The 25699-nt window shown below is 38.0% G+C and overlaps 1 protein-coding gene across 1 annotated transcript; it reads left to right on the top strand.

The window, feature by feature from the left end:
• Positions 1-317: 317 nt before the first annotated feature.
• On the top strand, positions 318-9319 carry pde9ac (phosphodiesterase 9ac). Its single transcript, XM_063493645.1, has 18 exons — positions 318-386; positions 1477-1547; positions 2765-2842; positions 3101-3144; positions 3281-3335; positions 4389-4459; positions 4987-5074; positions 5181-5262; positions 5370-5444; positions 5529-5615; positions 5786-5890; positions 6060-6142; positions 6433-6589; positions 6743-6856; positions 7147-7251; positions 7371-7499; positions 7826-7921; positions 9269-9319. Exons 1-18 carry the CDS (start codon positions 318-320, stop codon positions 9317-9319), a joined length of 1560 nt encoding a protein of 519 aa, XP_063349715.1.
• The last annotated feature ends 16380 nt before the right edge of the window (positions 9320-25699 follow it).

The following is a 25699-nucleotide window of genomic DNA, read 5'->3' as shown; positions in this document are numbered from 1 at the left end:
TAACTGTTTTAATGTTAAATGTTTCTGTTTTATTGGAAGATAATTTAAGAAACTATTTGACTGTGTGTTCATTTTTATGTTTTATACACAATTTTATGTTTTTCATGATGATATTTTGCATCAGTACTGTTCTGTTGTGACCATTTTTGTTTTGTTTTGTTTTGTTTTTTTGCTGTAAAACTTGTTTTTTTGGTCTCCTTGTGTTATAACTATTATGCTTTTATAAGCTCTGCAGAAATACCCTGGTGGTTCCCAGGTTTGTCAGGACTCCAACACAGAATATCTGTGGGTGTGTAAGAGAGGAGAGGGAGGCCAACATGGGTTCCAGCTCTTCCTCCTATGCCCCCAAAACTATTTACCTGGATGTGGATGGAAAGGTGCAGAAGGTGAGTCTAATTTTAAATATTTGCATCATCAATATTACGGATACATTTGTCATTGGTTTAACTTAAACCTTTACCCCGTTTCAGTGACTCAGTTTTTTATTATTCTATCTATTTTAGGAAAATTATTAGAATTTCATAATAGGTTCAATTGTTAAAACAGCAATCGATAACTATTGCAGTTAAATGATTCCATTTATAATTCACCTCCTAGGCTTTCCTACAAACAATTTCCCAGTGGACACACTTCAGCTGAGGAGGAGCTAAAATTAGAGAGTGGTGCTCATCAGTTTGCCTCACAGGTGTTAATGACAGACCCAAACACCTGTTTGTGAAGCTCTCACAAACCTTCATTAATGTTTGATGTTGTACACAGAACACAATATGGATTTACATCTATCTATCTATTCAGTTACATTAACATTTCAATAAGCAGAAATTGAGTTAATAATGGATGGCGATGTAGACAAGGGAAAAAAAAAAAAAAAAAAAAAGCACAGCAGCTGCCATGACAAATGCTTTCAGTACTAAACACACTGAGATTTGCTGATCTGGTGATGTAGAGTTCTTCTGGCGATGACATGTCTATTCAAAAGCCCCAAACACACAGCCTGAGGCTGATTGTTTGTCTGTTACATCTGCTCACTTGAGATTACATGGATAGATGCACACACTTTTTTGTAAACTTGGTGCTTGTATTTTACACTTAAGTTTCATGAACTGAGCAAATTTATTTATGCAATTTGAGATCAATAAAACCATAAACTTTAGCCACCTTTTTAATGAACTAATTATTTTTTTCATTGTTCCCTGGTGTTTTTGACTTAGCCTTATTTAACTATTAAAAATAACTGACTCTTACCTTATGTTCCCAGGTGATGACACAGACACTCTAAAGCCTCAAGCTTCAACTGTTTGTGTGAATGTGTACCTGATACAAAAATGGCAGCACTTTTTTTAATGTTTGCTTTTGAGAAGACTCATTTTACATGACTATAACTGACAACTAATTTATCTGATCAATATCTGAATATGAGAATAAGATGTGTATCTGAAAAAATAAACCAAAGCAGGAGCTGTGTTTACATCACAGGTGGTGTTCAGCCGGCATTGCAGCCCATGTGACATCAAGGAACTTCTGTGTTCATCATCTAACATTCCCAGGTTTGTTGTTTAGTCTTACTAAAGTTACAGAGGTTGAATTCAAAAACAGCTTTATTGCTGAGCTGGTAAGGAGGAAATAATCCACAGTTAATTCAACACAGGGAGACTCAGACAAAATATACACACAGAGGATAACGAGGGAAAAGGCCACAGGCGGGAACACAGCTGACACTAATCATAGACTAATGAGACCAGGGACGCAAAACTGAACACAATACAAAGGAGGCAGGAGACTATCAAAATCAAACAGGAAATAACACACACTGAGACCTAGACTGAGATACGTGAACTTGACACAGGGACTGGCCCACTGAAAAGTTACCATGAAAGGATAAGGAAACCAGTTAGGAGACAGAGAGACCAGACAGACACTGAAACAGACTAAACAGACTACAGCAGGAGACGCTGATGACAAGAAGGAGACGAGACCAACAACAGACTGGACCTTAAAGGGAACTTAATGTAACAAAACAAGAACCACGAGCTAGAAATAACAAACTGAGATGCACCAGACAAAACAAAACTCAAGACTAATGAAGAACTAGAATATTAAAATCTCTTAAATCCAAAAGAATAAATCACAAGATAAAATAAATGTAAAAACTGGGTCAAAGACCCAGGAACATGCCTGTCAAATTATGTCACAATTATGCTTTTTAACAGCAAATAATAGAAATATTAATACAATTAGTATAAGTGTCTTACAAAAGGTTCAAGGTTAAACTTATTTCCACAACTGACACACAAAAAATAAATAAATAAATAAAACTTAATTTTTAAAAGATTTTGTACATATACAGTGCTTAACAAACTTATAAGAGCTTCACCCAATGTAAGAAGTGACCATTATCAAATTCATTTTTATATTTCTGTAATGCTTAAGCCATCAATATATGCCAGACTCTTTAATCTAAATTATATTCATAATGCAAAATTTGATTATTGTTATCCATGAATTTTCAAATGTATTGTTTACAAAAAAGCAGAAAAAAACAGTCTAGAGTGTTGGATCAAATTCGGGTATAAAAACCTGGAATAGGCTTGTTACTTGCCTAATAGATTACATCATTTTGAGATTTAAACAAGGTTTTGGCAAATTTTAAAATTGTGTTTCCTTGTTTTATAACAGGAGGATAATAAACAATTAAGTATGTAAATTATAAAAAGTTAACGGCAGATGTTTTAACTCTCTCTTTCTTTTCCTCATCTTGCGACAGGAACACTGCCATTATGATGGTGGATCCAGAGGGTGCCTTGGTCTCCATCGATCCAACCATGCCTACCAACTCTCCAAAGTATTGTTAAAGTATTGTTAGGCATTGGGATCAAAGCATTGTTAGACATTGGGATATAATTACTTTCGGGAAAGTAGCAGAGTAATCACGATCATTACCATCATCAGATCTATTAACTAGCTGCAAAGAAGCTTTCAATAATAACCAGATAACAGTTGCTTCTCAAATTTGCATGAAGCAGTGTTTCTAAAATTGAAAAAGACTTTAAAACCTTGAGGAAAAGAAATAATAATAATTGTACATCTGATTTCCTCACAGCTCTTTGTACAAAGTTGTTCCACTGTCTACTCCTCAGCTTGGAGGTAAAGTGTTTCAACAGCTCAGTGTAATGTACATTGAAACATCACATGTTTTTCAAAGTAATCACTATAACAGAAAGTAATCAATACCCAAATCTGACAGCATAATTTCTTATTGAGACTATACTGATGTTTTCAGAGAAGGAGGACATGTTTCAGAACGTGCTGTCCCAAGTCGCTGAGCAGTTCAGCAGGTAATGTCTTCATCTTTTATTCTTTCACACGTACCTAACCAGTGTTGGTCAAGTTACTTGAAAAAAGTAATTAGTAATTACTGATTACTTCTCCAAGAAAGTAAATTAAAAAATAAATAAAATCAATGATTCAGCAGCACAAAGTCCTGTCACTCTTACATATATTTTCACCTGTTTAGCTGTAGTGGGGCTGGTGGAGGTTTGCCCGGTCCCACAGCGGTCATGTCAGTGGGGGGATCCGGGGGTTTCTCTGTGAATTTCATATTCCTGTAGCAGCGTGCTTGGTGCTTGCTCATATTTGAAGTTTACGGAGTCAAACTCAAAGTAATGTCAGTATTTCCAAGCCTTAAACGCTGCATGGTCGTACTCTCTCCCACACGCCATATTATCCATTGCTGATCTACACACGTCTGTTAAGCCACGGACGTCACACGCTTGTACGTCATTGTCATGAGACACTCACAAACAATCATGGTTTAGTAACGCAGTGTGCTTACGGGAAAGTAACAGTAATCTAATTACTTTTTTGCAATAGAAATCCCTTACTTTACTCATTACTTGAAAAAAATAATCAGATTACTGCCCATATATGTACCTAACACACATATCTGACACATATCTCACTGACAAATGTTCAGCCTTTAGAGGCAAGTTCAGTCAGTTAGTAAAAAGAAAAATACAGTTTAGTCAGGACCAATATAGTCAAAACAATATTGTCAGTTCCAGTAATTATGCACACAAATCAGCAGCAAGATTCATGGTGCATAACAAAGCAGGCATCAGTGACAGCAGATATCACACTGATAGTCAGAAATTGCATGAAGAGGGGGAACTAGGGTGGAGGCTGGTTGCAAAGCAGATTGTAGATATGCAAACTGTAGGCACACTAAAGCAGCTTAAACAATGTGCTCTATATACCGATTTGCTGACAAGATGCATATATAGGCTGTGTCGTCAGCTGATGTTGGCTGGTTTTCTTTATTTTTTTGTTCAATTGCACCACTTGAAATTCTCCATAAAATTTCCATATTGTCTTTTGCCTTTCCCTCACAGAGCCTTTCGCATCAATGAGTTAAAGACTGAGGTCACCAACAGGATAGCCATGTTGGAAAAGAGGGTAGAGTGTGAGTGGTCTATTTAATACAACTAGTAATACGTTAATGTTATAGTATTGCTGTATGTATGCTGTTGGCTATGAAATTAAAACGATAAAATGCTTTTATAAGGTGTTGTAAGTACTTAAAGGTAAAATTGCTAGTCGACATGAAGACATTATATCATGTATGATTCAAGTTTTTATGATGTAATTATTATTGTTCTGAAATAAATGTCATATAATGCTTTCAGTAGGTGTTTGTGCTTTAGCAGGTCAATTTAGCATGTTCCTAGGTGGTTGCTAGGCAACCTGATAAAATCATAATATCCGACATAGATAAGAACCTTAAGGAGCTTAAGATGTACTCGTGTGCCAAGATTGGTTGCTCAACTCCTGATCATGTAGGTACTTGACAGTCAAAGAAACAAGTAGACAATCAAGCAAAGAAGATACAGCTGAGAGGATCTGAAAGGAAACATCATTTGGATTGACTATAACCTGCAATTTTCCAGAGGAAACACATTCCTTAAGAAAATATTACTCTTATTGTTTCAGTGGAGGGCTTGAAAGTAGTGGAGATTGAGAAGTGTAAAAATGAACTGAAGAAGCTTCGAGACGAAATGACTTCAAGAGGTGGTGGCAGGTGAAAACAAGTCTGATATAAAGCCTCTACAATTTCAAAAGTAATATCAAAAGTTAGTAAAAGAGAAAAGGGAATACGTCTCATATTGTTTTCCTTCTTATCTTAGGGTAAATTGTCCATGTAAGTACAACTTCTCTGATGATGGGATGAAGGTCACTCCAAGACGAGATGTCCCCAGTTACCCAAAGGTGTCTAATCTATGATAAACGTTTTCTTTGCTGTTGGACAAAGCACCCTTCTTAAGATATAATAGGTCTGTGATGATCTGATGGCTTTACTTGCTTGGCCGTTGCAGTACACGCTCTCTCAGGAGACTATTGAGGCGCTGAAGAAGCCAACATTTGATGTATGGCACTGGGAACACAACGAGGTTTGTCAGTTTCCTTCAACCATTTCCACTGTGTCATCCAAATGACTGATGTTTGACTTCTTTTCTCTTTTTTTATTGCTGTAGATGCTGAGCTGTTTGGAGTACATGTACCATGACTTGGGACTGGTGAAGGAATTCAACATGAACCCCATCACCCTGAAACGCTGGCTGGTAATAAAGGACAGCAGGGGTATACTGGGTTATACTGAATAATGCGTTAATAATAATAATGAGTTCAGACACAGATTGAAAAAGAATTTTTAAAGGGCACAACCTATAAAATGCTTTTAATTCAAGACTCTGCAGTGAGCACAATGAATGAATAATTTTCTGCCTTTCAGCTGGCAGTTCAGGAGAACTACCGTAACAACCCTTTCCACAACTTTCGTCACTGCTTCTGTGTTAGTCAGATGATGTATGGCATGATTCATCTCTGCAATCTGCAGGTATGGTGTAGTTTGGGGGTGTGGATGTGTATACGCGCTCATGCATTTCAAGTGTATAATTTGACTGACTTTTCCAGCATTTATGCCATTTTTGCAAAATAAAGATCCTTTTTATGATAATGATCATTTACATTTTGTAACAAGCCCTTTCATTTACACTGCTGACCAGGAGAAGCTGACGCTCACAGATATGGGCATTTTAATGACAGCTGCAGTGTGTCACGACCTGGACCACCCGGGCTACAACAACACGTAAGATTCACTATTCTCTCTGTAGGGGGTGTTGACTGATAGAGCTGCACATACCTGTTGACCCCCGGTATATTTTGACATCATCTGCACAACACTTGTTGATGAACTGTGAAACTAGTTCTGCATGGAGAGAACTCGGGTATGTAAACATGGCAATTCATTTTTATCGCATTTGTTTTGGGCTGTGGATTTCAGGCAGGCGAGAATATCTCTTATCAGAGAAACTTCATGAGAATATCCTATCCATCCATCTTGAGTCCATCCATTCAACAATGTCTTCCATCTATCAGGTACCAAATCAATGCACGCACAGAGCTGGCAGTGCGCTACAACGACATCTCTCCGCTGGAGAATCATCACTGTGCCGTGGCTTTCCAGATCCTCTCTCTTCCCGAGTGCAATATCTTTGCGAATGTAGATCCCGAAGCATTCAAACAGATCCGAAAGGTTAGACGTGCATTCAAAACTATTACTAGTACAAATATATATTCATGACAAGCATGCCATTTCATTTCAATTCCTACAAACTTGCCACATATTTTCATGTTTCATGTATAAGCAGATGTGAAGTTTACTTTGACTTTGCTCTTATGCTTTCAGGCAATTATCGCCCTCATTCTGGCCACTGATATGGCTAAACATGGAGAGATACTAGAGTCTTTTAAGCAAAAAGTGGACAACTTTGACTTCACCAATGAAGAACATGTGACATGTGTACGTAGCCTGTGCATCATGGAGGTCATGTTGCAACTCTACCTGACATAGGCTGTTTCTTTTACTGTGCTTAACAGATGTGACCTCAGAACAAACAGACTCATCAATTGTGCTGTAATTTGCAGAAGTGAAACGGATTGTATTAGTGTAATTGGGAAATTGGTTACAGAAATACAGTGAATGCTGTAAGACAAAAGTTTGCTTTTTACTGTGGTCACGAAGAGGCATCTTTATTCTCAGTTTGTGTGTGTTGTGCATGTGTTTCTACAAGTGTATGTTTGTTTTTTCAGCTGAAGATGGTTTTGATCAAGTGCTGTGATATTTCCAACGAGGTGAGGCCAACTGAGGTTGCTGAACCATGGGTGGACTGTCTACTTGAGGAGTACTTTATGCAGGTGACGCCAACCAAAGCACTTATGTTCATCAGTAAATCTGTGCTCTAATAATGCCAAATTAAAGCAAAGACTGAATACACTGAACTTAATAACAATACTTTCACTAATTTGTTTTCCAGAGTGACAGGGAGAAATCTGAGGGTCTCCCCGTCGCTCCCTTCATGGACAGGGATAAAGTTACCAAACCCACAGCTCAAATTGGATTCATCAAGTTTGTCCTTATCCCAATGTTTGAGACTGTCATGAAGGTATAACTGTCTTTCCAGCTATGTGCAGATGTACAGTACTGTGCAAAAGTATGATGAGGTTTCAGTGAACAGTGGATCAATCAATTGAGGGACCAGACATATCTCTTAGGTCTTGGCATTCAGATACTGTTCAGCTACTGTAGTTTGTTAGCCCTGTCACTTCTTTTGTCCTCCACTTGTCCAGTTTATATTGCTCAAGATCACTTACAAAAATCACAAGAACATTTGGCACGTAGGAAGCAAATTATAAAGCAATAACAGCTGGCTCTTTTGCATAGTACTGTAAACAGATTATGTTAAATTTATACTGTGGTATTTTCCACTAGCTTTTCCCTCAGATTGAAGAACTAATGGTTCAGCCTTTGAGAGACTCTCGTGACCACTATGAGGAACTGAAGCAGATTGATGATGCTATGACAGAGGTAAAACCTATTCTATCCCTATTCTTATCTATCTAGCTCTTTCTCTGACCTGACATTAATAATGTAGCAGCTAGCTAATGTGGCTATTTTGTGTGTTTAAATCAACAGTTTATAACACTGGGGACAATGAAAGTTGTGGTTTGGGAAAGTAATCTAATTTTCTTTCTAGTTTAAAGTTAGATAGGTAATTAAATTTGCTTCTTTTCAGTAAATTTATTACAGCTAGCATACAGAAACACTAGCAGCCAGAAACAGCTAGCTTGCCTCTGTTAGCTTATTACACCTGCCTACCTGAAAGCTCAACTTATACTTTAGAAAACCTTATATGGTTTATTTCTGAAACCATACAAAACAATGCCATACTACACTCAGTGGCCACTTTATTAGGTATACTCTGCTAGTACCAGGTTGAGCCTCATTTTGCCTGCAGAACTGCCTTACATTCAACAAGGTACTGGAAACAATTCTTATAACATCTTATGACATTTCTTTTTTCATGTGCATATTCATGACACACTTCTCAAATACTCAGGCTGGTCTGACACCAACAACAGTGACACATTCAAATTCACATAAATCACCTTTGTTACTTATTGTGATGCTTGGTTTAAACTTCAGAATGTCATTTTCACCGCATCTACATGCCTAAATGCATTGTGTTACAGTCCTCTGATTGGCGGATTAGATATTTGTGGTAATGAGCAGTTGAACAGGTGTACCCACCAAAGTAGCCAGTGAGTGTATTTCTTCATTTCAGCCCTTGCAGGCAAGTCAAATCAAATCATTTTTGTCTATACTGCAGCAGTATTTAGCCTTTGCATCAGTATCTACACGTAGACTGTTGAGGAAATCAACAGAGAAGTTGCTGAGTCTTCCTAAATAATGCTTTATTCTTGTGGTTTCAATCATAATGTTAGAATTGTATTGATATCATTTTTTTATAAGCAAAACTTCATATTGTGAGTGCAGCGTGATGCAGCGTGCAAGACTGGGAATAATACCAGTTGAGCATGTACTTGTCAAGCAATTAAAATTAACTAATGTTGCCATAACAAATTAAAGCTGGGGAAATTGGTAGGAATATCAAAATATGAGATATTCCTCTCGAAGGAAAAAAAATGAAAACTGGTAAAAAAAATCCTGTTGACGTCCACGGTGCCATTTAAGCTTTCCATGGGAACTACCGATCACTGCCAGTTATCAGTTATGCAATGTGTTTCACACGGCTGTTGCCTCAGTTACACACACACACACGCACACACACACAAATGCCTGCAGTAAGCCTACATTCATACACACACTAAAGAACTAAATGCTAACATAAAGGTGTGTCTTTTGTTCAATGAGGCACAGAAGAAAAAAACTGAAAATATGTCATTAGGCGGGAAGAAGAAGTAAGTTCTGCAGTGAGTGAGTACAGTGGTATGTGTGTGAGTAAAACAACCTTGATTGTGCTTTAGTTCAGTGTTAGTTTCATGAGTGCTCTCTGTCTCTGCCTCTCTCCACAACTTGTCTCTAAACTGAACTCTATCTGTAAAAGGTGACCTTTAGAAATGTGCAACATTTTCATCACTTTGGATTCAGCAAGCACTTGATGTCAGTGTACACTTATATTAATTTATCTTTAATTATGTGTGGGAAAAAGTGTGAAGCTCTTGGCTGAACAGTATTAAACAGATTACAATTTTTTTTAACTGAGCAGGAAGAAAAAAAATGTAAAATTAATAAAATAGTCCATTTAAATTTAAGGCTTGCATATAAATATATTTTTTCCATGGCTCAGATGATGAAAACAAACTGTTGAAATTGTTGCTCATCTGTTTGTTTCTTTCACAGTGACAACAAACAACAGTTTCTGCTCATGAGCTGAAACTTTAAACTTCTTTTTCTTCATCTCACATTGAGCTTTTTCACAGAAAAAGAACAAAGACTCTGAGTAAGTTTTGACTTTCCACAAAGGGAAGTCAATTTCTCACTCAAAGCTCTAAGACAACTTCTATCCGACTGACTTTTTCTGTGGTGGGTGATTGCATCCAGAATGAGTTTCTAACGAGTTCTTGTTAAAATCTAGTTTTTAGTTTCCGTTTTGGCCCTTTAGGTCCATCTGCCTCTCTCTACCTAATTACAGCCATTATTTCATTCCAGGGATCATCTTTTATGATCACATTCAGGACAGACTTAAAAAAGTGTGAGTGAGACTCCAGTGAAGACATCCAGCACTACGTTCCGAAGATGGCAGATGGCAAAGAAAAAAAGGACACTGCTTCGTTACACTCTGGACTAAAATTAGGCATCAAGGTGGCATATCTTGAACTTCTGCACTGGAGGTTAAAGAGCGGGACCTGCTGACGTTTTTGTATATTTATGGACTTTATGTTGCTGGCCCTAGTCATTTTCATAGTGTCGATCATTTTGAACGTACAATTTCTCCAAAGGCAAGCTTAAAGCATTATTTTAAGATTCATTTTGAAGTATTTTACCAATAATTTTTTTCACCAAAATAAAAATGTTTTCTTTTTTCCCTAAATTCTGGAGTAGGAAAAATAAAAAGCACCAAAGTGAGATTTTCTGTGTTTTCCTAACAATTTTAATCAAATAAATTCATATAGGGGTATGGAGTGTCCACTGTTTTTACTAATTGTTTACATATATAGCACCAAATCACAACAACAACAACAACAGCAATGCGCTTTTGCATTGTAAATTAAAAGTCCTTCAATAATACAGAGAAAATCCCAACAATCAGATGACCTCCTAGGAGCAAATATTTTATGATAGTGGGAAGGAAAAACTCAAACTCCCTTTTAACAGGAAGAAACCTGATCCAGGAAGAATCAGGATCAGGGAGGGGCGGCCATCTGCTTTAATAAGTGTGGGAAGGAAGACAGGATAAGACACACTGTGGAAGAGAGCAAGAGATTAATAATAACTAATGATTAATTACAGAGTAAATGTATAAACACAAAGTGAGTGAAAAAGAAACAGTGCATCATGGGAAACCTCCAGCAACCTAACTTTGCGGTGTAACTAAGAGAGGATTCAGGGTCACCTGATCCAGCTCTAACTATATGCTTTATCAAAAGAGACATTTTCAGACTGATCTTGAAAGTAGTTAACGTGGTGTTTCGGGTGTCTGCTTCTCAAATCCAAACTGGAAGCTGGTTCCACAGAAGACAGGCCTGAAAGCTGAAGGCTCTGCCCTTTTACTTGTAGATGGCAAAAACAAGCAGTCTACTAACTTTATGTAGATTTGTTAGAGAAAAGTTAAAGAAAATAAACCAAATGAGCCTGGTAAGGCCCGTAAAAGTGATCATGAGTTGGATTTTGGTATGCAATATGTGAAAATATCTGCTATAATACAGTTTTTATGACTTGAAAGGGCAGATAAATGAGGATGGAATTTTATTTATTTATTTATTTGCAACATTACTGCACATTAAATACACTTCATGCACAAGGACAGTAACATACTGAATTAAGTTCATATTTCAATAACTATGGTCAAGAATGCAAATCCAAACTTTCTCACAAAGTCAGCTAATAAATAACATGACATGATAACATTTTTCCTAACTTCTAAGCCCGCTTAGTTTTTAAATATTCTCACATTAAAGCACATTAAAGGAGTTATACATAGTTATAAATCAAAGGCTTCTGCGACACCTATCCCTGAATTATTCCTGTTGTTTCATGAAGCTCTGTGCAGATATTTAAGTTGTCCTCTCTGCCCATCATCCAGATTGAGTGATATTTTATTGCCACATTTTAGACTCGAGGACTAAAATACAGTCGATGTGTGTTGAAATATGTCTAATTGTGGAGTTGTGTACGACCCAAAGGTGCCAATTATCTCAGCCCAATTCACGCCCTCTCGCTCCACAGTTTCCCTTCGAGCCATATCAAATCTTGGTTGTTTTGCTCTACCTGCTGACTTTTTTTTTTTTTAACTTTTTTTAGGGTACTATGTTGCCAGTCACTTGATTTTATGCCTCACCTGCAAGCTTCATTTGACACATACTGAATACCACCTACATAGCTTTGATGAAGTCACATAAATAATACAGAGCAACTCACAGCATCACTCACCAAAGAAATTATTTATACTGCATGTTTTTTAGGTTTGTTTGTGCTGTTTATAAGAAACGTCAGGCTACCAGTGTATACCTTAACTTAATTAATGTCCATTCAGCAATTTATTGACAAGTAATTGACGAGTGCTTTTTGGATTCATCTAATCTTTTGTGTGCAGTCCAAAGGAGCTGATGATCTCAAACAGTAGAACAGATGTAAGTGTTGCTGCTGGGATGAGAGAAAGCAGGTAAATGATTTGGGGATGTGTCTCATTTGAATGAATGTAATTGCCCCTCTACATTCTCCATGTAGCGTGACAGAGTGTATTGACATTAACCGGCAGGAATGCTCAGATCATGAAAGGATTGTGCACTGCACTCTCCTGCGTTGCCTCTGATTGAACCACTGCAAGCAATAAATAAAAGGAGTGCCTGTCTGACACGTTGAGACAGTGTGCAATACTTTTTCTATTATTATTGTTATTCTCTCAGTCGCTTCCTTGCTTATAACAACTGAATGCAAAAGTTTTGCTTAAATCCTTTATTTTCCCCATATATGACTGACGACATAGTTGAACCTGAACCAAATCTACTAAACTTGTCATTCAGTACACTATTAGATGTTTCCATGACTTCAGTGCTAATTAACGTAACTGATATCTAAAAGCCTTTATACATTTTCTGTGCCTGGGGGCTGGGCGTTACATCGTGTTTAAGTCTCACAGTACTTGAATGGGCCTTTTTGTTGATGTGAAAGTAAATACTGCGTCTATTTCTAAAACACCTCGAACGCAATTAAATGAGTAAATGTTTAACTAATCTTTGACTGCGCTTGCACAATATTGTTTCCTTTAGTTGTCCCACCTTTCCTGCAATATTGATTCTTCTTTTCATATTCTTCAGATTTTTCTTCAGGTTCTCATCTTTTCCTCTGATTCTTCTTTTTCAGCTGCTTCTTCTGCTTCTGCTTCTTCATTTCTCCTTTTTCTTTTTCTTTGCAATTCTTGTTTCTCTGCGTCTCCTTTTTTTAAATTCTTCTTTCATATTCATCTTCAGCATCTTAAGCAGATTTTATCTTCAGTCTTTGTAAGATTTTTCTTTTTTGGATGTTTTGCTCCTATATACTCATTTCTAACCCTGTCCTTTCTGGTCACTCTGAACACAAATTTTAGCACCTAGTTCTACCACTTCCTGGACAGCCTTCAATCTTTTTGTCAGCTCGACTGTCTCCAAACCATACGTCATAGCAGGTCTCACTAACATCTTGTAAACCTTCCCTTTGACTTTCACTGTCTTTCTTTCCTTGGTAGAAAATTTGTACCAGTTTTCAGTGAAATTAGGATAATTTCTGTTTTCTACCTGTTTCTTCACATCAAGGAGTGACTTATCCAGTCAGTTTGTGTTTTAATCCATTTGAGTTGATGTTGATTCTACCACCTGGGGGTGCCAATGGTGCCAAATCTTGGAATACTACACACAGTGGCTTTAATTTTCATTATCTATAGCTGTCTTTGCTTCTGATGTCCCTGAAAGCACTGGTAAATTATTTCCAGCTGTTATACACCACAGACTGAATTCAGGCTTGCGTTGTGCTTGTTTTTGTAAATCAGTGCAACCGTATCTGAGACACTGTCAAAAAAGGTTATGAGCTGAAAAGTTAGCATTTCCCGCAGCTTTATCTCCAAATCTCCAAATCATGGATCACAGCTGCTCTGGTGGTCTCACAACTCCTGATCTCTTAGTAAAGGGAAAGTTCAGGAGAAACTAAAAGGTAATTCAATCCAGCTCAAGGTTTCGAAGCTAGTTTTATCACCACATATCAGATCAAAGACGATGTGAGAAAAAAGTATACAGGAATGTTGATTAGAATTGATAAAAGATTTATTTTGTGAGGCAGCACAGAGCAGAGTGAAATCACATTTGTTCTGGTAGCAGGGTTATTGCGCCCTCGGGGTGTTTTCACTGTGTGATTAGCCTGTTTTGACTTGTTAATAATGGAAATAGAAATGGATGCAGATTGATCAGAAAACTTTGCCTTGTTCATTACTATAAGGGCTTCAAGAGGCTCCAAAAGAGCTCTTTAAGTTGCATGTTTGTTCTGCGAGATACTCATAAAGGAGACAGATTTACAGATGCAGTGTATCATCCTCAGTTTTGTGTCATCCTTTTCTTACTCACTACTTTCCCAAGTCAATACACCGTGGAAAATTCCTCCCAGCTTGCACTCATCCAGGGGTTAAGGTAAGGGCATTTGTGTGTGGATGTGTGTTTGGGAGTGAAGCCTTGAAGCAGGAAGCGAATGATCCACCACACAGTTTCATGGAAAACACTAATACAAAACTGGATTGCATGGAATTAGTTTTTTTAAAATGCTACCTGGCTTTTTTCTTTCCTTACTGCCCCATTTATCCATTCTTCACCATGCAGTTCCAGGTTGTCGGGCAGTTTCATAAGAATCTGAAGAAGGTCAGTGTGTGACCGGACAACAAGGCAGCTCAGACTTGTTTTTTGAGCACACACATCCAGACAGTTAAAACATCATGGCTGTCCCATTCTTCTGACTCCCACATTCACAAGCACACCAAGCTCCTTGCTTGACCACTGGACTAGAGGAGACAAGCTAGATTTACTGAAGACAGTTACATCCCTTCCAATAATGCTATGCAGTCAAAGGTCAGGTGTTGAAGTCAGCCTTAAATTCTGGTCCTGCATTTTTGTGTTAGACACTGAACACTCTGTGGGAGAGTAAACAAAGAGCTGTGTCAGTCAGTGTAAATCTGGGCAACAACAAAAAAAACCAAAAAACAGCCATGGTTGGAGGGAAATCTGCAAATCTGTTTTTTTTTTTATTTAGTTTTCTCTCCTTTTCTTGTCTGACGACTTAGGTGTGTTTAAATACACCACGATGTAATCTATTGCATAAAAACCTAAATAAACATCTACCAATGTTTTCCTTTTTTGTAATGCAAGATGAAAATGCCTGCTTTTACATGTGTGTTATAATTTACAGATCATGGTGGCTCTTTAAAGGCATGAAATCTACGCACGTAAAACTATACAACAACATTTTACTACTTTATGATTCACACAACTTTATTCCCACTCCTGTGTGGAGAAGCTGGCATCGCCAGTATGGGAGAAACAATGATTTTTTTTTTTTTTTTCATTATTGAAAAACTCCTCTGCTATTTTCTCTCGAGCCATCCAGCGCTCTGATTAGATCTTCTGGCATGCAGGCTCATGGCCCGGGGGAGTTAAAGGAATAACTTGATCCAAAACCTCACAGGTTGGCTTCTTTTACAAGCTACGACCTCACACATTCAGCCACAGGCCTCTGAGACACCTGCACTACATCCTGATAAAACAAGTCTTAAATGTAACTTTTCCATGAAGTGTTGTCTTCAGAAACTGAAAAAATAAAGAGTTGTTATTATTATTAATTTGCAGTTGCTGCATTACCAAAATGATTTTGAACTTCTGACTTGAGCAACAAAAGCAGACATTATTGGCATGTTACTCCTTTTTTATTGGCTGGTAAAATAAAAATTACAAATTATATAGAATGTGTAAAAAGATGTGATTATAGTACTAGAGGTCAGAAAACATACTTTTAACCAGCTGCTCTCCATTGGAGCTGCTTTCTCATGTGTCGCTGGGTCATTCATCATAATTTCACTTGTCAACGCCACTCCATGCAATTTATCTCTTTTAGGTCACTCCAGACTTTAACTATCAAAGGCAGCTTTAGCTTGAGTAAATATTGGAAGATCTGATTTCCAAAGAGCTGTGCACATAGAGGCTATCTCAACTCAAGTATCCATTTCCTTCATACCAGCATCGTTTGGTTTGCAGTCTCGGCTTTCTGGGCTCCCACATGCAGGCAAAACCTCACTGTTTAGCACAGAGCTCTTCTGTATTTGATACATGTTGTCAGAGATTGCATGGATTGCTTGTCTGTGTTTTTTTTTTTTGTTTTTTTTTTTTGGTCAGTGTTATGTAAGAATGTGAACTTTATACAGACTTTGGACCTTTGCATAGTTGCAAAGGTCATATGTGCAGAGCGTCTACAAAATAAATACAGAGAATACAAAGATATATTGCAGTCAGCATTTCATATGCATTACTGACAGAAGAGCAGTTGTTTTGAATTTCCAGACTTTCTTTACTTTAATTAAAAGCTGGACGCAAAAAAAATAAAAGACATTGGAGTCATAAAAAACAGCTTTCATGTATTCTCACATTTACAATTTACAGTCCTCAAAAAATAGACATTTTACTGCCTGGTTGTTCTTCTCGGGAGGAGCACTTAAATTAATAGTTTCTCCCGGCAGTTACAGCCCCAGACAAATACAAATGAAAGGCGTGAATTCAAAAGTGCCAAGCAAAATAAACTTGTGTGATAATGTAATCATATTCATTGTTATTGAATAATTGAAAAAAAAAAAAAAACAGATCCATTTATCAGCTGAAGTGGAACTGATTGGACAGGATTTTGTATTTTTGTTTATGTCCCACACACAGTTTGTCAGTAAGTAGTAAGACCAGTCTGTCAGCTGACATTTGGAAACGCTAATCCCAGCAAATGAAAGAGTCTGACAGTTCTCTAAGGGAGAGAACTGGTGGGGGTACCAGTTTGTTTACAGCGCGATAATCTGGAGCAGGCATCTTGATTGTGTGCTGGCAGAACATCAGCGGCCGTGCCGTGACTGCGGGGCCACGCAGCGATTACACTGGCCTCTTATCTGTATGAATAGCAGGCCTGTTACAGCAGAAAGCAGGCTTAATGAGAGATGAACATATGGAGTACGGTGACAAAAAAGGCCACCAGCCGGAAGTATCTTAAACTCCTGCATCAGTAATCTAAGCCTGGGTAATAGCCTGTGGCTATGGAAGTGGGTTAGGGCTTGGTTTAATTCTAATCACTATTAAAAAAATGATTTTCTACTTGTGTAAAGATATTGTTCCAAAATATAGTCTGGTTCTTGATAGGCCTGTATCACAGAAAACGATGCCATCTTCCACACTTCGCAAAACTTCGCAAAAACAAAAGTTTGCTTTGTGTTTGCCCTCAACTGCTTAATTTCCTTGGTTACATGGGGACAGATACAGAACAGTATCTATTATGAATCTATAATAAACAATATGATTGAGTATGGATACTCCATTTAGCCTGATTTTGAACTTTTCGAGAATTTAACTTCAGAGCTGTATGTGAGAACACACATTTCATGTTTGTGATTGGACATTAAATGCACTTTCATGTACCCACATGAGGACAGAGCAGGAAATTCACACAACTCAGTATGTCCCCCATGTGTCCACCCTCCCATGTGCTAGTATTTCCAGTAGTGAGGACCCATCTATCTCCTGTTTGTTGCAATACATGTGAGAAGCGTGTGCAGCTTTTGGACAGTGTACCAACTTTGTTTTAATAACAATGCCTAAAGACTCTAGTCTTTTTGAAACTGGTATCTCCCAAAAGCAGTATTATTGATATACTGAGACTGCACCAAAACAGTAAAGCTGGAACCAAAGATGCTGAAAGGCACCACAACACAGGACTGCCTGAGCTGAGCAAAGCACTGCCTCACTGATCAAATGCTCAAGTTTCTGTTGACTTCAGCTTTCAGTCAGTTTATGTTAGTTCTAAACCCACATTTGTTTCATGTTTCTCACACAGCCTTTATGCTCTCATTCACATAATACTCAGTGTGACTTGCAGCCCACGATGTAGCTCAGTTCATTTCCTTGATTAGCAATGCTGGCTTAACTATCCTTTCTTTCAAAACTTTTAATAACCTTGGAAACACTGACAGGAGCTTCAGTAAAGAGAGCTTTAACCCTCTGACTGTTGATGAAAATATAAAGTTACTGCATGCTGGAGAATCTATGGCACTAAGTGACAGTGATTGATGCTTGTGTTTGATGTGCATATGGCGTGATAATTGCGTTGCATGTCACGATTAGCAAGTTGGATTTTACTGAGTGGGCTCATTCAGAGTAGATTTACATGCCAATTTTACTTTCTATAAGAGATCCATCCAGCAAAATGGGTGATGCATTGCCTCAATTTTTAGAGTATCAAGCATCAGAGTCAAATATTACAGACAGGACTGAGTTTCTTCAGTGCTTTGCTGGTAGTATCTGTTGATACAATTCTAAGCCACATTTAGCAGTTCAGATACAGCCAAATGAAGAAGAAGGTAGTGGTGTGCAGTCAAACTGATTTTCAATATGGTATCAATCTGATACCCAAAAACACATACCAAGCTTACAAACGCAGATTTTGTAATGAAGATCAGTGTGTTGTGATTTCGGCAATGAATCATCATCAACTTGCAAATTCTGAACACATTTTAATGACAGCTTAATCAATGTGATTTGCACTTTTCATGATAATGAGTTATAAATGGATTCAGGCATTTCCATTGTGCATATTTCAGGTATACTGTATATTCTCATTTACAAAAAAAGGAGGAAAATAAAAACTTACCAAAATCCAGTCGGCTACATTACTGAACTTGTAGAAGAGAAGTATCGATTCTCGTTGTTCACATTATTTGGATCATAGAAGGTGCATCAAAAGATCTAAGGTGATATTATGTTCATGTTGATACAGTTAAGTTTTTTGCTATATAGACTGCAAACCATTCTGTTTGAACCCCACTTTTACCTAGTGTGGCAACATTTGCATAAAATTATGTTTAATTGCTCAGGAAACTGGGTTTACTGATTCATGCCACTGCAAGCTTATTAAATACACCCCATTGTGAAGTTTTGCTTCCACACTGAAGGCCAGAAGTTTCATAATTTAAATATCGAAGAGATCTTTGTTGTATCCTGCACAGATGTTCTCTGACTCATGTGAGCTGATGTGGGCTTTGACCAAATATCATCCACCATGAGGTTTCCCACCAACAATATACACAGCTCTAAATTTTACAACTTTGCCTATAAGTTTCCTTAAAGTTAACTTTCAGCACCTTTGTGGCATCTGGTGTCTGTCAGAAAGGTGAAAGATAACATCTGCTTATGTCAACCCTTTATTACTATATGATGATTACAGAAGGAGAAACAAATCTGAACAAGGTCTGGATCCATGGTTTGGCAAACCCACTGTTGGGAAACGGCTTGCCGTAAGGTTAATTCCGTATAAAGTTGGTTGCTTTTCTGTTTGTAATCGTTCGCCAGATGTGTACACAGATGTTAGAACGAAACACATTTCCTCCCCGGTTAACTAGGAGTGCATACAGTAGAGGCTCAAAGTATTTGTATTTGAATTTTCTGGAAACACAAAGAGCGGTAACTCCACCTTTGCTGTTAGATCATAACAGCTTTAACCTGCCACAATGGGGAACGATAAATGATACGTTCCTACGCCTGTGTTTAAAGTGGGATTGTCTTTCATCTCCTGCTGGGACTCTGCCAGGAAAGATTCTCACTGTGAGGTTTAATGCTCCGAGCTATAAGCCCAAACATGTTTATTTATTTTTACAATTCAAAAGACCCTTCTCCCCCTCACCCCTGCTGTATCGCTCTTCTACCCCACCCGCCACCCCCTCTGTCATTAACTTTATGGGAATTTCCATGGAATTCTTTCTGAATATACAGTGAGTGATTGTGTGGGGATGAGGAACCACATGCAAGGGTGTAATAACCTTCTCAGTAAGGCATGGGTTATGGGCCCCTGCTGATGATGACACGGGAACATCTGGATACCAGTGTGAGTGTGTAATGCTAAATAATGCAGCAGAATTAAACACCATCCAAACATTTGTGTACTCAAGATTATGTAACATTAAATGTAATCACATAATGAAATCAACTAATGTCTGTGCAAATTAACTTACTAACAAACTCTCTCTTCTTCACCAAGTGTGAAGTGTTTTTAAGTAGCATGTCGCTGAACCCTTACATACGGTTTATGCTTCATGCTTCGGCCAAGAAGGCTGACATTAATAAATGGAAGATTAATCCTTAACTAATGTTTCAGACAGCAGTGAGAGTGGATGTTTTTTAGGTTTTATAACACTCTTTTTTTGGAAGACATGAAAACATAAAGGGGACAAAGATTTAAATACAGTTTGTTGAAAGTGAAAATGGCACAAACATTGTGGAGCTGTTGGAATTTATTATATGACCATGTATAATTATTACACCCATTAAACACTGTCTTCACTGTGATTTAAATCATTGTTTAAAATCCTTATAACTACATTTATAATTATTGATAGTACTTGCTTATTGCAAACTGGTTTGTGCATATAAAACAATGTGTGTGGGACTTTCATGTGTGTTTCCCACACTCACTGAAATGGCAGGTCAAGTGCCTTTATAATCTTATGGCCCTCCAGCCCCTCTTATGATTTCTGTTTTAATCTCAGTCAGTTTAATCTCAGAATAAATGGAGTCTAATTTTGTTTATTTTCATACAAACTGCAGGTTTTTGCGTCTGCGTCAAAGCACCCTCTGACCTCTTTATGACCTCATTTCTTTTTATACAGGGTATATGATCACTCTTGTGTGTTTTACTATTTCACTGTTTCGAGATTCCCCCATTATCCTTCAAACACCAGCATGTGTCTGCATGAAACCTGGAAAAATCTGGTAGGAACACATATAGTAATACCAGCATCAAGAAATAGATATGCACATACATGGCATACACAAGTTTCAAGACTCCCTAAAATGACTATCAGTATGCAATAGTTGATACTGGTGTTTGATCTAATATGACGCAGTAAAACATCCGAAATAGTATATTAGCAAAGCAGAAGTAATTATCATTATGAAATGGAAAATTAAAACACAAGCACCACAAATTTCTCCTACAATACTTGAGCGTATGACTGGCAACAACGGCAGACTTAGTGCCACAAAGGCTCTAAAACAAAAGATAAACTTTTTTTTCCAAGCTGGAAACAAAAATCCAAACAAGGAGAGTAAACTGAAACCAGAAACACAAAGACTCAGAAGTGGAGACAGATTCAAGGACCACAGCGGACAGACTGGCAAACAGGACTGTACGTACAAAGCACACTGACTGGGGAACAGGACACAGGTGAGGGCAGCACACAGGAGGAAGCAATTAAAAGCAGGTGGTAACAATCAGGGGAAGGCAAAAAAAAAAGCAAATAAAAGCCCAAGAGACACAAAGAAAAGTAATTACCAAAATAAAGATACACATAGACGCACAAACACATAAACGAGACAGAGGGAATACAGACACACCCCGTTTCTCATTTCCCAAATTACACATCCTGTCCTCAGCACCTCTGGTTTCTAAGTTATGAGTGGACAAAACAAGGAAGCAATACAAAAACAGAGGAGTCCAGGCTTCCTCGCTCAACTGCATCATAAATTATTTTTCTGTGATGTACATAACAAAGTCATTACAAAGCAATGTGAGATTTTGAATCCATATATATCATTTCCTATATCCCTATATTTTGTCAATTCAGTCAATGACAGTAGGAATTATAGTCACAGCTCTATGTAGCATCATTATCACTTTTTAAGATTAAACTATTGGTCTTGAAGGAGAGCTCAGAGGTCAAATGTGACATTGTATTTAATATGGTTTTTTTCTATGTGTTGCCAATACACACACTAGATCATAGTTTCAAAGTTATAAGTATTTGTAATCAGTTTTAACCAATAGATTATTAAGTTGAGCTTGCCAAAAACATAACCTACTTGGTGAAAAATGACGAAATTAATACGATCTAGGAAGTTCTACTATTTTCTGCTATTTCTGAATACTTGATGTTACGACAGACTATAATCGAATACATGTATATTTGAATAAATAGATAAATAATCAAACTTGCAACGTGTTACCCACGTCAAAACAGAGAAGGCAATAGATTTGATCATCAAACAACATAAAAAGGACATGTTGTTGTCCTCCTCTCGCACAGGATATATTTAAGCTTTGTGCTGCTCCTTTTTATACAATGAATTTTTAAAACCTCTAAAGAATACACCTGCGCATCCTCGATTATAGCTCCTCTGGCAAGCCTCCTCTCTCTTCTCTCCTCCAGATGCATTTTAAGGAACTGAGAGGTTCAATGTGAGGAATGGAGGACATGCGTAGCCAGAGAAATTGGGATAGCCTAGGGAAACACCAGGGAAAATTTATCCAAACATCAACCAAAAACTAAACAATGTCACATAAACTGAAAGTCATTCAACTAAAAATGAGATCAAGAACTCAAAATAAGAAGAATCCAAAAAGCATAACCAAACCCTGCGACCATAACATGTGCTGCAGATTCTTTGTAACTGAATACATCTATTTATGAATTTGTTGCCAGCTACCATCACTATTATTAGCATAATTTCTCTTCTTCTTTTCCCTTTCTTCTTTTCTTTTTTACATAGAGCTCATTAAATTTCCCTTGTGTATAAAATGTGTTATATATAAAGCTCCGCTCTGCTTGCCTTTAGTTACATGTCTCCCCACCATTATCTAGCTCTTCTCTTCTCTCTGTTCCTCCATGCATGCCTGTGCTCCAAAAAGGGTTACTGTGGCCCCAGAGCCCCACATGTGTAAGGAGATATCTTCAGCCAGCCTACAGCAGGGAGCTCGCCGTGCGACTGGTTGCTCCTCCAACACACAAAGCAGTGAGCGAGGGAGAGGGAAAAGAGAGAAGAAGGGAAGCAAAAATATGAAAATATCATCAGAGGACTGGGAAGCAGCTTCAGCTCCTGCAATCCTTGTGCAAATACAACACACTCTCATGAACACAAACACACATGCATACGCACAAACACTTCTGGCATCTGTCTCGGGGAGAGATCAAATAGAGATCAACCACAGAGCTTGGCTCTCCCCCACCGGCTGTCCTCATTCTGCTACACTACAGAGGGGAAACATCACCAGCTTGTTGGTCTGGGAGGCTTTCTGATTACCTCTGAATCCTTTGGTTGAGCAAGCCATAAATATTATGCTATTAGGGGCATAACTGCAAACCTGCATGGCAACCAACCAACAATTATAAAAAAGTGTCCACCAGGAGTGTTTTTAACCTTTACTATAAAAGGCAAGTGATTCACATGAGTAATAAACTTCTATTCTAAGCCAATACATTTATTAAAATGACAAATCTAATCAGTTGCAGAAGGATCGGCCCTCTTGTTATGCTCAGTTCAGTGGCAAAAATTGCTGTTTTGGTTAAAGGTGCAGTCTGGGTGGCACAAATCCCTCATCAAATGCCACCATTTCAAACCAACTTTGTGCAAGTCCATGCACGTGCAAACACATAAATGCACACACGCACGACTGGAGTGCAGTATTAGCACCTTGGGTCAAAGCCGAATACCTTACAAATAAGCACAACTGGAGCTCATCAAAGAGTGGAAAGGCGGAAGAGCCAGTGTTGGTGGTTCTTTATGATTCTACATTTTACGGCTCAGCGCAGCTTACTAAATCAGAGGTTTCCTTATTCCTTATTATTCCTTATTGTACATATTTTGATTCATTTGTGATCTGTTTTTCACTTATTGAGGCGAGATATCAAGATTGCATGAAACTCCACGGCTCTGTTGCTGGAAAGAAAAAAGCAAACACATGCACGTTACATGCACATGCTTTTTCCTACATGCACATTACAAGGTGTGCATGTAGACTTGCACGAATGAACATCAAGACATGTGAGGTAAACATTGTTTTAAGATGCGTATAATGCACACATACAAGTCCAATCACATTTTTTCAAGTGCTTTTCACTTTCGTTTATCTCTTCCCTTTACAGTAAATTAACCAAACAAAAGTAGCTCTCCTCTCAGTCGTTGCATGACAGGAACAGTGCTCATGTAATTAACCGTAAACTGCTCGTTGTGACAGTGAATTATCACGGGGCAACGAAATTGCTGGTTAATCATAAACACTCTCTGTACACAGTCGTGTTTGCCTGCCTCTGCTCTAGCTTTAACCTCAAAGCTTTATTGTACTTTGGACAACTGCGTGTGCGTATGTGTGTGCAAATATGACGTGCAAGCACATGATTTTTAAACAAAACCCCAGAATTACTTTTCCTCTTAATTATTAAGTAAGAAGGGTGGAGGAAGCTTTACATGTTTGCTGACAGTGTAGTCGGGCAATCCCTACATCCCATTGCCTTCCCTTAGCTTAAGCTAGCATGTGTTTGGACGCTCTAACTAAGATGTAGCAGGAGAATACTTGAGAACTAACCTCCATCACAAAGGGGTGTGTTTGCCTGACCTCCCGTCCTCGACTCTATGAGGGCCCAGGGCCCAGTTTGGTCTCTCCAGGCAAACCTAACAATGTTTGCTCTGCTTAATGGCTTCTCTGTTTGTTTTCCTCTTCACTGGAGCGACCATCTCTTGGTCACAGCAGCTTTAGTGTGCTGCCACGTTTGGGGTCACCAAACCGGGGCCTAGCCCACCCGGAATGCAGTGCAGCAGCCAATGGAGATATGAAAATTATTGCATGGCTGTCAAACTTCCATCTGCAACACACACACACATACAGTGGTAATCTACCATTTCATGTGGAGCTGCGATCTTGCTTCAGATAGGCGGCTTTTATCTGTTTGTCAGCTCTCACCTCGGGTTTGTCAAGCTTTCTCTTGAGGGCATCATAAAATGAAAAAACACATAATAAGAATAAAGGAGTGACTGTCTTTTTTTCCTGCAACTGAAACCTGTGACTCAACTATATGTTGTCATCAAAGGCAGTGATTATCTCCAGATTTATTTTAGATGCTAGAGCCACTGGATTCATAAATACATAAATACAAAGGTCTCAGGGAGATTAGGCGGATGCATAAACAACTGAAAAACAAGAAAGTGAGCTGCAAAAACTATAACTATAGTGCTTATCCTGTGTATTGTGATGAATTCATGCAAGAACTAAAATTTATATTCTACGGAAGTTACATAAAAAATGGATCACAGAGCTAGCTGTAAACTACTTTAACTACAAATGTACTCCCCAGGATACTTTAATACAAAAAATGAAGTGTAATTTCAACGGTGTGTCTCAGTTTTTCTACATCATAATGAAACACTGCTGTAGTAAATTAAAGAAGTCTGTCAGAGTGACTCTTTGGCCATAAATTGTAAGAAATAAATGTGTAAAATGACAGAAAAAGTTCAGATTGTGCACAAGGTCCAGTGAGTGTAAAACGAAAACATTTCTGTCAGCTGACAGAATATGTCCCTTATTTCCTTTATTGACTGATTGATTTTTTTTTAAACGTGAACCGACTGTAAAAATCAAATTTCTGTAGAAGATTAAAAAAGCGTTGTGAAGGAAAAAACACAAACTACCGCTTTTTTACTTTGGTGCTGTATGAATGGCCATGGAGAGGCCATTAAGGTGAAGTCTTTATCAGTAGGAGAGGCTGCAAAAACTTGTGAAAATACAGTTTAAAACCAAAAATTTACATGCTCCCTCACAGTCTCCCAAGCTGCTCAGTGGACCAGTTTGAAATCTTTGGCTGACCGATTTTGGCCCCCTGGCCTTATGTTTGATATCCCTGTTTTGGCGCATTTAATCCAATATTACCTCCATAAGATAGCACAGCGCGCATCCTATTTACTCACATCACAGGGCTTTTAAACTTACCGTAAGATAATATCTTCTATGACTCCAACATTTTACCTGCCTGGTTATTGTTTGCTTTACGATCACTGCCAGCTGCACGGTATAGTTTGCTCATGCATTTTATTCATCCCTACA

Source organism: Pelmatolapia mariae, linkage group LG14 (assembly GCF_036321145.2).
Source record: "Pelmatolapia mariae isolate MD_Pm_ZW linkage group LG14, Pm_UMD_F_2, whole genome shotgun sequence".
NCBI classification, from domain to species: domain Eukaryota; kingdom Metazoa; phylum Chordata; class Actinopteri; order Cichliformes; family Cichlidae; genus Pelmatolapia; species Pelmatolapia mariae.
The sequence above is the reverse complement of the archived record's forward strand: the minus strand, read 5'-3'. Positions and strand labels throughout refer to the sequence as shown.

Coding starts and splice junctions, on each gene's coding strand:
- pde9ac (XM_063493645.1), top strand. CDS start 318: ATGGGTTCCAGCTCTTCCTCCTATGCCCCCAAAACTATTTACCTGGAT. Junction 387..1,476: donor TGGATGGAAAGGTGCAGAAG/GTGAGTCTAATT, acceptor TTTACATCACAG/GTGGTGTTCAGCCGGCATTG. Junction 2,843..3,100: donor ATGCCTACCAACTCTCCAAA/GTATTGTTAAAG, acceptor ATTTCCTCACAG/CTCTTTGTACAAAGTTGTTC.